At 40.8% G+C, this 16859-nt stretch overlaps 1 protein-coding gene and 1 long non-coding RNA gene across 3 annotated transcripts in view; one reads left to right on the top strand and one right to left on the bottom strand.

Moving 5' to 3' along the window:
• Positions 1 to 16859, top strand: part of LOC149982517 (uncharacterized) — a 305212-nt gene that overhangs the window by 249746 nt on the left and 38607 nt on the right. The gene's annotated exons all lie outside the window — the stretch shown is intronic.
• LOC110527729 (protein ILRUN) lies at positions 1228 to 16736 on the bottom strand. 2 transcript variants are annotated; one of them, XM_021609193.3, is made up of 5 exons: positions 16109 to 16736; positions 13790 to 13944; positions 13365 to 13562; positions 12723 to 13030; positions 1228 to 6125 (listed from the first exon to the last, which is right to left on the bottom strand). In XM_021609193.3, exons 1-5 carry the CDS (start codon positions 16354 to 16356, stop codon positions 6090 to 6092), a joined length of 945 nt encoding a protein of 314 aa, XP_021464868.2. In that variant the 5' UTR covers positions 16357 to 16736; the 3' UTR covers positions 1228 to 6089. The 2 variants fall into 2 exon arrangements, with proteins under 2 accessions (XP_021464868.2, XP_021464867.2); XM_021609192.3 differs by having other exon boundaries at positions 5827 to 7209.

Raw genomic sequence — 16859 nt, 5'->3', positions numbered from 1 at the left:
TTCTTAAAATAAAGTGGTGATCCTAACTGACCTAAAATCATTTTTTACTAGGATTAAATGTCAGGAATGGTGAAAAACTGAGTTTAAATGTATTTGGCTAAGGTGTAAGTAAACTTCCAACTTCAACTGTATGTTGATATTCCATTAAAAATCAGCCAATTCCAGCTACAATAGTCATTTACATCAACAATGTCTACTCTGTATTTCTCATAAATGTAATGTTATTTTAATGGACAAAAAAGTAGCTTTTCTTTCAAAAACAAGGACATTTCTAAGTGACCCCAAACTTTTGAACGGTAGTGTATGTGAATGCATGTATCATTCCAGCAATATTGAGAATAACTACTTGGTTGTGCCTGTTGTTCACACACGTATGCCCTCTCATTGGCTAGAAAGGCCCCACCTGATCTCATCTGCCTTTGAGGACATGTATCTACATTGTTTGAGTGGTCACTCGGCTATTTTGTCAGTATAATAGATCATCTTTCTAGAAAACCCTGCTATGCTACTGGATCCATAAGCTCAAAGGAACCACCTATCCAGGTGTCAATGAGGCCAGAGTTCACCCCTTTCCTACACACTCAGGTATGGTCTTTTTAGAATAATCTTTTGTTTTTTTGTTTTTCATCATCCATACTCTTATCTCCAACACAAATTTGGATTATTTAAGAATAAATAAGTAGCGTCTCCTTTTGAGGCACTACATCTTGAATTATGAATAATGCTTGTGATGAAATGTAGATTACATTGTCAGTCTGCAAAAAGAGATGGGTTGTTTAATGAGAAAAAAACATTTACAACCATTTTCCTACTGTAAAACGTGCTGTGGGATTATACTTTTTCAGTTTCAGCATGTCTGAACTTTAATCATGATGACACCCCTTACAGTAAGTCAGTGTACAGTACGATTGCCTATAACAGAACTGTTACCCTGGACTGAAGAGCCCACTGTGAGGAAACATCATACCTTACAGCTTATACCATAAACCAACGGCCACACCATTAATGTGGGAAGCAGCCCTTCCGTCTCAAATACCACTTACCTCTCACAAATTGACTTGCAGTTTCTCTTGGACCCAATGCCTATTTTTTTGTCATTTGGGGACCACAGCCTCATCCTGGCAAAATAGGACATACAACTGTGCTGTGGTCCCTGCCAACACAGTGTATTACATGAGTCAGTGAGTCAATCAACAAAAAAAACTAAACACACATGGTGCCACATTATTTGTGTCAGTGTTAATTTAATCATACAAATCTTAATTCATACATACAGGAAATATGCTTGAATTTGACATTTTTTCTTCTCATAAATGTTATATCATAAGACTATGCAAACTCTCCACTCATCCACTCACCATGCCACACCGCTTAAAAAAAAGAAAATAATTAAAAACTCCCCATCGAACACAAAACACAAGCAAAGCAGACAGCAAGGTACTCCGATAAAAAAAAGTAGTATAAAAAAAACAAGTTTGGGAAGACTAACAGTATGACCTCGAGAAATACAGAAATATGAAAGGCTTGTGTGAAAACACCATGCCCACAAGAAAACAGACACCGTACATCAGAATAAACCATAAAAGACTATTGTACGGCCATCTACAACAGCTTTAGTTGATGAATAACAATGGTCACAAATGTCCTTTTTTATTTTTACTCAACCTGTTGGAACATAGGAAGCAGACAAATCAGGATTGCTTGAAGGGTGCGATAGAAAAAGGGTTAAAAACGACAACATTCCAAATGGTAAACAAATTGCAGAACATGATGTTAACTCAGTTTGGTTGACATTTGTAAACAATGATTAACATAACAAGACCTCATACAGCAATTTATGCAGAGTACAATGAATTCCAGGGTTGACCCGGTGTTCTTTTGAATATTATAAGTAGTACCAAATTTACTTAATTTGACAATCAAAACGGGATTCAATGTTGTGTACAAGTTTGGAAGAAAAATAAAACAAGGAGTATATATAAAAACAAAATATGCTCTAGATCCTGATAGTACATCGAATCACCACTTGCAAACATCCGAAGTGGCATCGTGCAAACTGCAGAAACTGCAGAAATAAAACAATGGTGTTGATATTGCTGATGGCTTGAGAAGTCACAAATCCAGAAGTCTATCTTTCTATGATGTTGTCTGTCGTGACGTGTCAGAGACAATTTGGTTTGGTAGCTTAATTAATAGCACCATCTGCTTGCTCTAAAGAACAAGCTTTACCACTGAAATATGCATCTCTGTGTTAGAACAGTACAGCAAAGCCTTACTTACTGGGCTACTCATTCACAGGCCTGTATCCTAAATTCTGAAACATCAGTGGAGGAATTGTTTTAGAATGAGTATTATATTTATGTAGGTCACCACTTTCTTACCGATGTAGTAACCACCATTTCATGTTTAGTAAAATCCAGAAGGAAACCATACACATATAGTAACAGTCCAACGTTTGGACACACCTACTCATTCAAGGTTCTCTCTTTATTTGACTATTTTCTACATTGTAGAATAATAGTGAAGACATCAAAACGATGAAATAACACATATGGAATCATGTAGCAACCAAGAAAAAGTGTTAAACAAATCAAAATATATTTTATATTTAGGAATCTTCAAAGTAACCAACCTTTGTTTTGATGACAGCTTTGCACACTCTTGGCATTCTCTCAACCATCTTTGCATAGAATGCTTCTCCAACAGTCTTGAAGGATTTCCCACATGTGGTAAGGGTAGGCCGCCCCCAGGTGGTAAGGGTAGGCAACATAACATCTGCCACACTGATCCTCAACACTGGGGCCCCTCAAGGATGAGTGCTTAGTCCCCTCTTGTATTTCCTGTTCACCCACGACTGTGTGGCCAGCACGACTCCAAAAGCACCATTAAGTTCTGACGACACCAACAAAGATGAGACAGCCTATAGGGAGGTGGTCAGGGACCTGGCCAGGACAACAACCTTTCAATGTGAGCAAGACAAAAGGAGCTGATCGTGGACTATAGGAAGGCCGAACAGGCCCCCATTAACATTGACGGGACTGAAGTGGAGCGGGTCGAGAGTTAAGTTCCTCGGTTTCAACATCACCAAACTTTCATGGTTCAAACACACCAAGGCAGTTGTGAAGAGGGCACAGCAACACCTTTTCCGCCGCTGGAGACTGAAAAGACTTGGCATGGGTCCACCTCCCCCTCCCTTTGTCTTTACACTGCTGCTACTCGCTGTTTATTTTCTATGCATAGTCACTTTACAAATTACCTTGATTAACCTGTACCCCCACACATTGACTCAGTGCTGGTACTCCCTGCAAATAGCCTCGTTATTGTCTTATTTTGATTGATTTGATTTTTTTTTACTTGAGTTAATGAAACATTTACTAAATTAACACTACTTCTTGAACTACATTGTTGGTTAAGGGCTTGTAAGTACGCATTTCACGGTAAGGTCTACACCTGTTGTATTCGGCACACGTGACAAATACAATTTGAAATGCTGAGCTCGTTGGCTGCTTCTCCTTCACTCCAAGGACCAACTCATCCCAAACCATCTTAATTGGGATGAGGTCAGGTGATTGTGGTGGCCAGGTCATCTGATGCAGTACTCCATAAATCTCCTTCTTGGTCAAATAGCCCTTACACAGCCTGGGGGTGTGTTTTGGGTCATTGTCCTGTTGAAAAACAAATGACAGTGGGACTAAGTGTAAACCAGATGGGATATCGCTGTAGAATACTGTGGTAGCCAAGCAGGTTAAGTGTGCCTTGAATTCAAAATAAATCACAGACAAGGTCACCAGCAAAGCACCCCCACACCATCACACCTCCATGCTTCACGGTGGGAACCACACATGCAAAGATCAACCTACTCTGTGTCTCACAAAAGAACCAAAAATCTCAAAATTTGGACTCATCAGACCAAAGGACAGATTTTCACCGGTCTAATGTCCATTGCTCGTGTTTCTTGGCCCAAGCAAGTCTCTTCTTATTGGTGTCCTTTAGTAGTGGTTTAACTAGGAACAGAACAACTGCCTTGTTCAGGGGAAGAATGATAGATTTGTACCTTGTCAGCTCGGGGATTCGATCTTGCAACCTTTCAGTTACTAGTCCAACGCTCTAACCACTAGGCTACGCTGCCGCCCCGCTGCCGTTTCTTTGGAGCAATTCGACCAAGGAGGTCTGATTCACAGTCTCCTCTGAAAAGTTGATGTTGAGATGTGTCTGTTACTTGAACTCTGAATTATTTATTTGGGCTGCAATTTCTGAGGCGGGTAACCCTAATGAACAGCAGAGGTAACTCTGGGTCTTCCTTTCTGTGGCGGTCCTCATGAGAGCCAGTTTCATCATAGCGCTTGGTTTTTGCGACTGCACTTAAACTTTCAAAGTTCTTTACATTTTCCGGATTGTCTTAAAGTAATGATGGACTGTCGTTTCTCTTTTCGTATTTGAGTTGTTCTTGCCATAATAAAGACTTGCTATTTTACCAAATAGATTTATCTTCTGTATACCAACCCTACCTTGTCAACACAACTGATTGGCTCATACGCATTGAGGACATGAATTCCACAAATGAACAAGGCACACCTGTTAATTGTATTCCAGGTGACTATCTCATTAAGCTGGTTGAGAGAATGCCAAGAGTGTGCAAAGCTGTTGTCAAGGCAAAGGGTGGCTACATTGAAGAATCTCAAATATATTTTGATTTGTTTAACACTTTTTTGGTTACTACATGATTCCTTCCATGTGTTATTTCATAGTTCTGATGTCTTTACTATTATGCTACAATGTAGAAAATAGGAAAAAGAACATTGGAACTTTTGACTGGTACTGTACATAAGCAGACATTGATTTAAAACCTAAAGTTGGAAGTTTACATACACCTTAGCCAAATGAATATAAACTAAATGTTTCACAATTCCTGACATTTAATCCTAGTAAAAATTCTGTCTTAGGTCAGTTAGAATTACCACTTTAATTTTAAGAATGTGAAATGTCAGAATAATAGTAGAGAGAATGATCTATTTTAGCTTTATTTTCTTTCATCACATTCCCAGTGGGTCAGAAGTTTACACACACTCAATTAGTATTTGGTAGCATTGCCTTTAAATTGTTTAACTTGGGTCAGGTAGCCTTCCACAAGCTTCCCACAATAAGTTGGGTGAATTTTGTCCCATTCCTCCTTACAGAGCTGGTGTAAAACTGAGTCAGGATTGTAGGCCTCCGTGCTCACACACACTTTTTCAGTTCTGCCCACAATTTTTTTTATATTTTGATTTTCCCATGATGTCAAGTAAAGAGGCACTGAGTTTGAAGGTAGGCCTTGAAATACATCCACAGATACACCTCCAATTGACTCAAATGATGTCAATTAGCAATCAGAAACTTTTAAAGCCATGACATCATTTTCTGGAATTTTCCATGCTGTTTAAACGCACAGTCAACTTTGTGTATGTAAACTTCTGACCCACTGGAATTGTGATACAGTGAATTGTAAATGAAATAATCTGTCTGTAAACAATTTTTGGAAAAATGACTTGTGTCACGCAAAGTAGATGTCCTAACTAACTTGCCAAAACGTTAGTTATTTAACAAGAAATTTGTGGAACGGTTGAAAAACGAGTTTGAATGACCCCAACCTAAGTGTAGGTAAACTTCCGACTTCAACTGTACAATTGCTCAACAGGCAAAATAGTTTTAGATGGCTTTTTTCACTCACACGTCATTTGCTCAAGCTCACACGCATCCATCCCTTTGCTAAACTCATCCAGCAGTCCTTACTCATTGAGGTGTGTTGACAGCTAAAAATACGAAAGAAAACTAAAAACAGCTGTGTAGTAGTATGCAACTTTTTTAAAGGATTTATAGCACTCATTATGTAGCATTTACACATACTGATCTCAGGAGGGTGCTGATGATGTTGGTAGGGGGTTATTCGCTGGGGTAGGTGCGTCCTTGTTCTCTCTGTAGCTTGTGTTTTGGTGGATTGGGGGCAAGGAAGAGGGTTGTCTGGAGTCTGTATGAAATGTGTCACTCCCCTCTCCGGTGCCCCTGCCTCAACATACCCAGGTTAGTTCAGCACCGCCTGGATCTCCATCTTTTTAACTCTGGCCAAACGGATAGGGGCCATGAATACTCTGGGGAGAGACACAGAACACAGTGCACAATTTTACGCTGAACGGCGCATGCCTCTTGCGGAGTCGGCGTGCTTACGCCCAGGTTTTCATTGAATTTAATAGGAGTTTCTCAAGGTTTGCAAAAGTTACTTATCCAGTGTCGCAGGCAAGTAAGGAACCAGCACCCTCCTGAACAGGGCAGGCCCTTACATAAAGCACGTGTATTCCTCAGAAAGATAAGCTCAGCAGTACTTCAGTCCATTATTGAGTCAATAAAAGCTGTGAATGAGCAACAGAGGCATGGGTTTCTGAACAGTAAGGTGTACCCAGCCAGGAGTGGCAGTACATTTACAGTCTGGAATTTAAAAAAAAGGCCAGCCATAACAGAACTATGAGGTGATTTAGAGCAGGCACGGAACACACACATATCCAATTATCTCTGAGGGCTATATGGTGGAAAACTGACAAGGGTTATTATCATATATACAGGTAAATCCATAAAAACAAAAATGACTTGCATCATTAAGGGCAATAAACTTGGCAAAGCAGGTGGTGTACAGCAGCTGTAGTGGTGATGTTGTTGCTCAGTGAGGATATTTTAACCACAAACTGACATATAGGGCTGGTTTTCCAGACACAGATTATGACTACAAGGAGAACCTCCACTGAGAATGTTTTAGTCCAAGACTTTAAAAAAATATATATATATAAAAAAAAAAAAAAGGACAATGCAGCCATGTTTATCTCAATATCAAATCATTTCTCAGTAACAATGAAGTACTATGGATGAATATTTTCCCCACAATCTACCCGCATTTCAATACCAAGAATAATTCATATTTATACCGAGAGTGTAACGAGTGTGCACTGAGAGTCAGGAAGCAAGTTCAGAGAGTGAGTGTTTTTATGAATAAAAGAAACAATGAACACGAAACAACGCACCAACATGAAAACAGAGTCAATAACACCTGAGGAAAGAACAAAAGGGGAGTGACAGATGTAGGGAAGATAATCAAGGAGGGGATGGAGTCCAGGTGAGTGTCATGAGGCGCAGGTGCGCGAGACGATGGTAACAGGGGTGCGGGATAATCAGCAGCCTGATGACCTAGAGGCCGGAGAGGGAGTATACGTTGCAGAGAGTCAACGGAAATACCACAAAAAAATCTTTAAAACAAAGATATGGTTATATTGCCAGAGTTCTCCCAAAATATACATAAAGATTTCACCGAAAGTGAAACTGCTATTTAGTAATGATACAGTAACTTTGATCGCCAGTGACATGGTTGTGAATTGCGAAAGAGGGAGTTCATAAATTATGAGCATTATTAATTAATTCAGGCATAGAGCGCACAGAGCGCACCCCGAATAGGCTATAGCGTTGTCGAATCATACAAACTTTGTAACGGCGGTCAAACAAAAGTCAAAATGATCAAAGTTGACAGAATATCTCCTATTTGGCAAAATAGATATTATTATAATAATAATACAGATCAGCTCATGAATTAATAATAATCCAATTGAGCGCTCATATGGGCAGCAATAAGAGACAGTGCAGAGAAGCAGGTTAAACGTTGCAGCTGCATTTTGACATGCATAGGCGAGACATGCTTTGATAATGCAACCTATGGATTACAGAATACATTTTGGAATTTTAATGTGAGACAGGAGTCAGGATTTTGGGTTTCAGTGGGATTGGCACAATAGGAAAATAGCCTAGGCTCGATATAAAAAGAGGCTACAACGCAAGTCAATATAGAAATATGCACTGGATTTAGGCTACATTATTGCACACTAAATGTTTCTGATCAGTGATAGCTCATTTATTTTTTTGCTCATCTACCACATGTCCTGCCAGAGATCAAATAACCAAATAGAGATTCAGTGACACAAAATCACATTGATTGATTATCAGACAAGTCACAGGCTTTTGGTTGAGAGTAGGACAGGCTACTACATGAGTGAAGAGCAAGCAGACTTGTTCAAAAATGTTATCAGCTAATATACAGTGGCAAGAAAAAGTATGTGAATTACCTGGATTTCTGCCTAAATTGGTCATCAAATTGGATCTGATCTTCCTCTAAGTCACAACAATAGACAAACATAGTGTGCATAAACTAATAACACACAAATTATAGAATGTTTCATTGTCTATATTGAATACATCATTTAAAAATTCACAGTGTAGGTTGGAAAAAGTATGTGAACCCCTTGGCTAATGACCTCTCCAAAAACTAATTGGAGTCAGGAGTCAGCTAACCTGTAGTCCAATCAATGGGACGAGATTGGAGATGTTGTTTAGAGCTGCCTTGACCTATACATACAAAACAAAATAAATAAATAATAAAAATGATTTTTTTTTTAAATTGGGTTCGCTATTCACAAGAAGCATTGCCTGATGTGAACCATGCGTCGAACAAAAGAGATCTCAGAAGACCTAAGAATTGTTGACTTGCATAAAGCTGGAAAGGATTACAAAAGTCTCTCTAAAAGCCTTGATGTTCATCATTCCACGAATTGTCTAGAAATGGAGGAAGTTCAGCACTGTTGCTACTCTCCCTATGAGTGACCATCCTGCAAAGATGACTGCAAGAGCAGAGCACAGAATGCTCAATGAGGTTAAGAAGAATCCTAGAGTGTCAGTTAAAGACATCTCTGGAACATGCTAACATCTCTGTTGATGAGTCTACGATATGGAAAACACTAAACAAGAATGGTGTTCATGGGAGGACACCATGGAAGAAGCCACTGCTGTCCAAAAAAAAACATTGCTGCACGTCTGAAGTTTGCAAAAGTGCACCTGGATGTTCCACAGCGCTACTGGCAAAATATTCTGTGGACAGATGACACTACAGTTGAGTTGTTTGGAAGGCACACACACAACACTGTGTGGAGAAAAAAAAAAAAAGCACAGCACACCAACATCAAAACCTCATCCCAACTGTAAAGTATGGTGGAGGGAACATCATGGTTTGGAGCTGTTTTGTTGCCTCAGGGCCTGGACAGCTTGCTATCGTCAGCGGAAAAATGAATTCAAGTTGATCAAGACATTTTGCTGTCTGCCTAAAAGAGAGCAGTTCACACCAGACATCCCAAGAATATTGCTGAACTGAAACAGTTTTGTAGAGGGGAATGGTACAAAATTCCTCCTGACCGTTGTGCAGGTCTGATCTGCAACTACAGAAAATATTTGGTTGCGGTTATTGCTGCCAAAGGAGGGTCAACCAGTTACCAAATCCAAGGGTTCAGATACATTATCCACCCTGCACTGTGAATGTTTACAGTGTTTTCAATAAAGACAAATGTATAATTGTTTGCGTGTTATTAGTTTAAGCAGACTGTTTGTCTATTATTGTGACCTAGATGAAGATCAGATAACGTTTTATGACCAATTTATGCCAAAATCCAGGCATTTCCAAAGGGTTCACATACTTCATCTTGCCAATGTATGAGCAAACTAGAATAAAATATGATCATTAGTACTTAGCTAATATTTCCCCAGCCTAATTGCTACCAAATATTCAAAGCTAAAATTATAATCTAGGTGACCACACACACACACAACGATTGCTTTAAATTAGTATAACGGTTGGATACAACTTTAGGAGTTTCAGTATAAGCAAGAATTTGATAGATGCCTTCAATTGCATTAGCCTACTTTATTTCAATATTTTCATCATTCAGTTGCTCATATCTAAAAAGGTGAGTTTTCCATTCTCTGCGCTTTTTCTAGGCCCAATGACTGTTTCCTCACTCCATTGCCGCCCGCCTTCACCGTGTTGTTCTCAACATCAGTTTTAAATTAATATAGCCTACTGTTTACTAGAAGTCTGGCTTTTCATTTTTTTCCCCAGGTTCAGACTCATTTAATTTCTGTGATGGTGGAACAGGCCTGGGCTCGGGCTTCTGCTCTAATTAGAACTCTAAATTGCATTTGGGTCTTGTGTGCAGCCCGGCAGTTTCAATTATGCACGTGCTTTGAATTTATGGCGACTTTGTGTGAACAAAATCCACGAGGCTAAAGGCTTCCATGTGACAACCTGTTTAGATAATGTGCCATTACATTTTTAGCCAATCTGCTGCGGCGCATGTTGAGTATTTTGTGGAATTATTTGTGCAATTATGTTAGCACAGCTGAAAACTGTTGTTCTGATTAAAGAAGCAATAAAACTTGCCTTCTTTAGACTAGTTGAGTATCTGGAGCATCAGCATTTGTGGATTCGATTACAGGCTCAAAATGGCCAGAAACAAAAAACTTTCTTCTGAAACTCATCAGTCTATTTTTGTTCTGAGAAATTAAGGCTATTCCAATTGCTAAGAAACTGAAGATCTCGTACAACGCTGTGTACTGCTCCATTTCCAGCTAGAATAGTCATTTACAACATTAACAATGTCTACACTGTATTTCTGATCAATTAGATGTTATTTCAATGGACAAAAAAAAACAAAAAAAGTGTGTGTTATTCTTTCAAGAACAAGGACATTTCTAAGTGACGCAAAACTTTTGAACGGTAGTGTATATACACACAAAAGTATGTTGAAACCGCTTCAAATTAGTGGATTCGGATATTTCAGCCACAAATCAGGACATAATAAAAAATAAATTGAGCACACAGCCATGCAATCTCCAAAGACAAACATTGGCAGTAGAATGGCCTTACTGAAGAGATCAGCGACTTTCAACGTGGCACTGTCATAAGTTGCCACCTTTCCAACAAGTCAGTATGTCATGTCTGCTCTGCTAGAGCTGTCCCGGTCAAATGTAAGTGCTGTTATTGTGAAGTGGAAACGTCTAGGAGCAACAACAGCTCAGCCACGAAGTGGTAGGCCACACAAGCTCACAGAACGGGACCGCCGAGTGCTGAACTGTGTAGCGTGTAAAAACAGCATGTCCTGAGTTACAACACTCACTACCGAGTTCCAAACTGCCTCTGGAAGCAACACCAGCACAATAACTGTTGTCAGGAGCTTCATGAAATGGGTTTCCATGGCCGAGCAGCCACACACAAGCCTAAGATCACCATGCGCAATGCCAAGCTTTGGCTGGAGTGGTGTAAAGCTCTACCCCATTGGACTCTAGAGCAATAGAAATGCGTTCTCTAGAGTGATGAATCATGCTTCACCATCTGGGAGGCGACGGACGAATCTGAGTTTGGCAGATTTGGCCCTTTCCTGTTTCAGCATGACAATGCCACCGTACACAAAGCGAGGTCCATACAGAAATAGTTTGTTGAGATCAGTGTGGAAGAATTTGACTGGCCGGAAACAGAGCCCTGCCCTCAACCCCATCGAACACCTTTGGGATGAATTGGAACACCGACTGCGAGCCAGGCCTAATCGCCAACATCAGTGCCCGATCTCACTAATACCCTTGTGCTGAATGGAAGCAAATTCCTCAGCAATGTTCCAACATCCAGTGGAAAGCCTTTCCAGAAGAGTGGAGGCTGTTATAGCAGCAAAGGGGGACCAACTCCATATTAATGCCCATGATTTGTTTTAATGAGATGTTTGCCAAGCAGGTGTCCACATACTTTTGGTAATGTAATTGTTTTTTAATAGCAGAGAAGCATAAATATGGAGCCCCCATGCACTTAGCACAAATACCTTGTTTGCGGTATTGTACATTCCTCTCAGTTACTCTTTTGATGTATACTGTGCTAATGACGTTAAATTATCTACATTTTTGCTCCAAGACGCTGGCAATTTGAAAAAAAAAACTGAATTCAATTGTGCCGATTTATTCGTGCACTGAATCGTGTCGTGCGCTGTAGTTTCAAAACTCTGTGGATACTGCTAAAAAAAATTGTCAAAAAAGAAACACAAAATTGCTTCTTAGCAAAGGGCAATTTCTCAAGCAAGAATTTTGCTAGGACTGTCTGGGAGTGGTCTGAGAGGGAAACTGAAAATGAGTTGCGCTCTAGCCAACAGCTCGCAGATACAGTGCCCGTATAGACTACATATTGAGATTATTATGGACAAAAAGAGTGAAATTATTTGTATTTGTCAAACAGCAACCAAGCATTGATCTCCATGTCACCAGGTTAAGACCCTCGATAATGATTGGAAAGGAGCATCAAGCTCATCTCCGTGCACTTTCACCACCCTGTGAAGCTCATCATAACTTACTTAATCTGTAGCTTAATAACTTCAGTTTCATACACATGCTACGTTAGGTTATGTTAAATACTGTACCCCTGAAAACCAGAAACATCCACTTTCTGACAACGGCTAGTAGCCTAATAAACTGTGTGCTTTCCCGAACAATCGGTCTGTGCTACAATTCAGAGCAGAGATCTATTGTGTTTTCCACACTACCAAACACACATTCTGTAACTGTACAGTAGTGGCAACGGCTGGAAAATTGGAGAACTTCACTAACACTCTACTTTCGTGACAACAAAAAACACTATATTGAATCGGAAGTTTCAAAGTCAGCCATGAAGAGAGATGTTCTTATCCACATCCAAACGTGGCACTGAAAAAAAGAATTACATAAAAACCTCAAGAAATATTGTAATAACTACTCACACAAGAGGCCCGATGTTTAAGCAGATAACAATGAGGAGTGGACGTCACCTTGTTTTGAGTCAAGCCAAACTTGGTTCATTAATTCATACATACCTGACTGTAAGTCACTACTGATAGATTGCTTTGGAGCCCATTCGATGCTCTATTTACAGCATTGTGAGACAGTCCGTTTTGATCTTGCTGGATGGCGTCCTGCGTGCCCTCCCAGGCTCCTCCAGGGTCTTTCAAGTTGTTGTGGTCTCCGGAGTTGTGTTTGCTCTTCTGTGGCGAGGCGAAGGGGTTGAAGTCTCCCTCCACGTTGCGGTGCGGCTGCGTGTTGAACTCTGTCTCGAAGGAGGACAGCTGCTGTGTCACGCCCAAAAGGCCCCCCACCTCTACACTGAGGATCACCCAGATCACGTCTGTGTGGACAGAGAGAGAGAGTGACACCCACCAGGAGTTAGGGGTGACGTGTTCTGTCCAGGAGACAGAGTGCTGTGAGTTAAATACCCCAATGCTCAGTAAATCGAGGATAAAAAGTCAAGTTGACCAATTTCAAGACATTGATTGACCACTTAAAAATCATGAAAAAGGACTACACAGCTAAACAGTTGCACACAAACGTATAAAATGATTAAAATAAAAACTAAAAACTGCAGAGGTTAACGTGTCTGGATAATTCCTAGAATGAATTACACCCTTATGGGGAAAAAAATGTGTCCACAAAACAGTGCATCCGCGCTGTTTGGGACCTACCTCCGTAAAACAGTCCTGTGGCTGTGCACATCCTCCATTGGCCCTGGTACATGCCAGGTGACACAGGGCTGTGCATCTGCACACTGACGTCTGAGCTCTCCTGGGGGTCTAGACAGCGCACCATCACCATGTTGATGTGGCCAAACTGGTCCCCTCCAATGTACTTCAGACATACCCCGGGTGGCCAGGACTCTGCACCTGTGAAACACACAGACAGACAAAGATATTTGATACACATTTTTAAGACACAAAGCTCCCTTGCCAAACATGCAGTCAGTTACTCATACCTTACCTGCACCACACACAGACACACATTTACAGGCCAGTTGTTTCCGGGTCTTACATTGCAGTGAAGGTTTTTCTTCTTTTGTGACTTAATCATACGTATGGTGATGTGAACTGGATGAATAAAAGGTAACCCCCACCTGTATTCTGTATCCTCCAGGTCTTTGTGAACGGTGTGTCGGGGGGAACAGACTCTCCCTCACCAATCGTCACATCCTCCAAAAAAGACATGGATGGTGTGTTGATGCTGGGACTCTCAACGTCATAATATGCACCGATGGCTGCCTGTAGATTCCTGTTTTAATGGCAAAAGACATTGAAGAGAGTGGGTGAGTCAATGCCATGTTTAAACTAGCAAGTATTCAACATGATCTAGTTCCTGAAACTACTTCACAAAAACCATTAAAAAATATATATATTTAATAAGTATCTTGCTGATAATGATTTTCCCTGGCAAAAATATGAGTCAAGGTCATTTCAGTGTTGTTTTATTTTGTTCAGTGATAAAGTCATGATCACTAGCCTACCTTAGCTCACTACCAATCAAATTATGTCATCATATCACAAACACTCACTAGCGAGGTGTTCAAAAATGTACTCCTAGAGCTTGCACATGGTTGTTTAGCTGGACCACAAAAAAATACAAGTTAAATGCGATGGAAACCCATTTTCAGCTCCACTGATGTTTTTTTAATTTTATATATTAAAAAAAAAAAATAATAGTGTGCCTACTACAGTATTGGCAAGTGTTAGCTACATGGCATGTATAGCCTGCATGATGAATTTATTATGGACCAAAGAGCAAGATAATTTTTATTTGTCAAACAGCTGCCAAGCATCGATGATCATGTCACCAGAATTAGACCCTCGATATTTGTTGGAAAGGAGCATCAACCTTATCACTTGCACCACCTTGTGAAGTTCATCTTAATTTGTTCAATCTGTAGCCTAATAAACTGCATGCTTTCCTGATGAGTGGTCCATGACTCCCAAGTTCACTTCAATATGATGGTTATTATATCAATATTTGCACATAAAAGCATTTCCACCAGCATTTCTAGCATAATTCACTAACAAAAAGATTCCACCGTGTCTATCATGTTTTGTTGACAATCAAAACATTTTTTTTTTTAAATGCTGTTTCCATCAGACATGTCATGACATTTTTTATCCAACATGTACTTTACTGGCATAAAATTGTTCTATGGAAACCTGGTTACCGCTGCCTTGTTATTTTTCATACGATATGACTTTACTCACATAAAAGCTGGATGGAAGTGTGGTTATTGAGGTGATTCGATGAATCAGGTCCAGGGAAAATGTTCACTACATTAGTTTGGAGCCAGGTGCCCCCGTTCAAATCAACTGGGAGCAGGTATATCTCCGACTTCCGATAGTGTGTTCAAGACAACTGGGTACTTGGGGGGGGGGGGGGGGGGGGGGGGGGGGGGGAGGAGCAGCTGGGAAAAATAGTTTTGAACGGTCATCCAACTCAGAATTCCAAGTCAGAACCTCTGGCATCTCTCTAGAAGTCCGACTTGAAGATCAATGACCCCATGATTTTACCTAATTATTTTCCAAATTCCCAAGGTGCTTTCAAGACAACTGGGAAATACGAGATCAAGTCATGACTTCAGTGCTCTTCAGGTCAGAAAGTCAGAGCTCTAGAAAGAGGCCCAAGTTCCTGGGTTGGAATTCCGAGTTGGATGACAGTTAACATCGATGTTTTCCCAGTTGGAGCTCGTTTTTTCACGTTCCCAGTTGTCTTAAACGCACTGACGTCAGAAGTCAGAGATTTCAGAGTTCCCAGTTGTTTTGAACACAGCATAATGAGTAGTATTCTGTGTTTACACATGCAAACGTGATTGCTTTTGACAATAACGTATCTGCCTTCCCAATGAAAGAATGTATTTTAAAACAAGTTAACACACACACAATGGACAAGATATATTGTATGCACCATGCTGCCTTGTTGACAACATGACCGAGCAGCACAGATTACTGCTTATTTGAGAAAGGCGCTCCTCCCTCACCGCTTTTGCCCGTTCACGGTCGCGGTCCATAGACCGGTGCCCCGCAGCATAATCGAATCAGCACAATTTCTGGCGTTAGCCACAGTTTCACATGACTAACGTAACTGTTGCCGCGTTCACATACTAATCGAAACTAGGTAACTCGGAAAAGTCTGACTCGTTAACTGGTTCGTTATACATGTGCAGCATTCACCAAATAAGCAAATCGGAAATGTTCGAGTTTCGACTAGCACACGAACACGGCATAATTCCCAGCAATGACATAGCCAAATGCAAAGTATCGGCACAAGTAGATATAGCTATAACTACATGAAAGAGAACGAGAGAGACACACACAACCACAATAAATAACAGCTAGCTCGCTTTGGCACTAGTCCAAATGTAGCTAGCTACTAGCCAAGTTAGGCCCCACATCCACGAACTCACCAGTTGGTCATGTCAAGGAAGAAGGCGCATCCTGCCGGGTTGAGTTGGAACCCCAGCAGTCTTTGGAACTCTGAGATGAGGACATCCTTGTCAGTGGTGCCCATACAGTTGAATTTCTGCATGAGCTCCGGGTCCAGGTCTATGTCCATGCCCTCCATCGGCAGGTCTACCGTGGCAGCGACGGCGGGGTCTCCTAATTTAAACCGAGGCCTTGTCCAGTCATAACAACCACTCCAACAACAATACATTTAATACGCATGGTGGAGGGAAACGTTTGACGTCGGTGCAATTGAACGTCACCTTGCGTCGCGGTGTGTGAGCCAAGGTGTGGACACAGAGTTTCTAAACCCAGAGACGCAAAAGCGCAAGCGTTCGAAGCAGACTAAGTAGACCAGGCCGGGGTTTGGGGTTGGAGAAGTAAATGAAAGAAGTGAAAAAATATTACTTATTTGTTAATTTTCGAAAGGCAATACCTAGATTCGAGACAATGTCTTCAATGGATTAACGTGTTATTACTCGAAATTCGTCAAAAAAACACTATATCGAAGCAGTGCCTTTTGCGTTGACGGCCCGCACATGCGCAGTTCATCGCGAGGCGACCGTTAGACCAATGACGTTTTCTGCGCATGCGTTTAGCTAGCCAACGTTGCCATGACATCGCCTTCAAGCGTGATCGGGGATTTCTATTGGAGAAGCTGTTTATGCACAGATAGAGACAGATATTTCACCAGATGTATAAAATGTGAAGAAT

The sequence above is a fragment of the Oncorhynchus mykiss genome, chromosome 7 (genome assembly GCF_057628025.1).
Source record: "Oncorhynchus mykiss isolate SJ-2025 chromosome 7, ASM5762802v1, whole genome shotgun sequence".
Taxonomy (NCBI): Eukaryota; Metazoa; Chordata; class Actinopteri; order Salmoniformes; family Salmonidae; genus Oncorhynchus; species Oncorhynchus mykiss.
The sequence above is the reverse complement of the archived record's forward strand: the minus strand, read 5'-3'. Positions and strand labels throughout refer to the sequence as shown.

Coding starts and splice junctions, on each gene's coding strand:
- LOC110527729 (XM_021609192.3), bottom strand. CDS start 16,356: ATGTATTGTTGTTGGAGTGGTTGTTATGACTGGACAAGGCCTCGGTTT. Junction 13,945..16,108: donor TTCCTTGACATGACCAACTG/GTGAGTTCGTGG, acceptor CCATTAAAACAG/GAATCTACAGGCAGCCATCG. Junction 13,563..13,789: donor CTGGAGGATACAGAATACAG/GTGGGGGTTACC, acceptor TGTGTTTCACAG/GTGCAGAGTCCTGGCCACCC.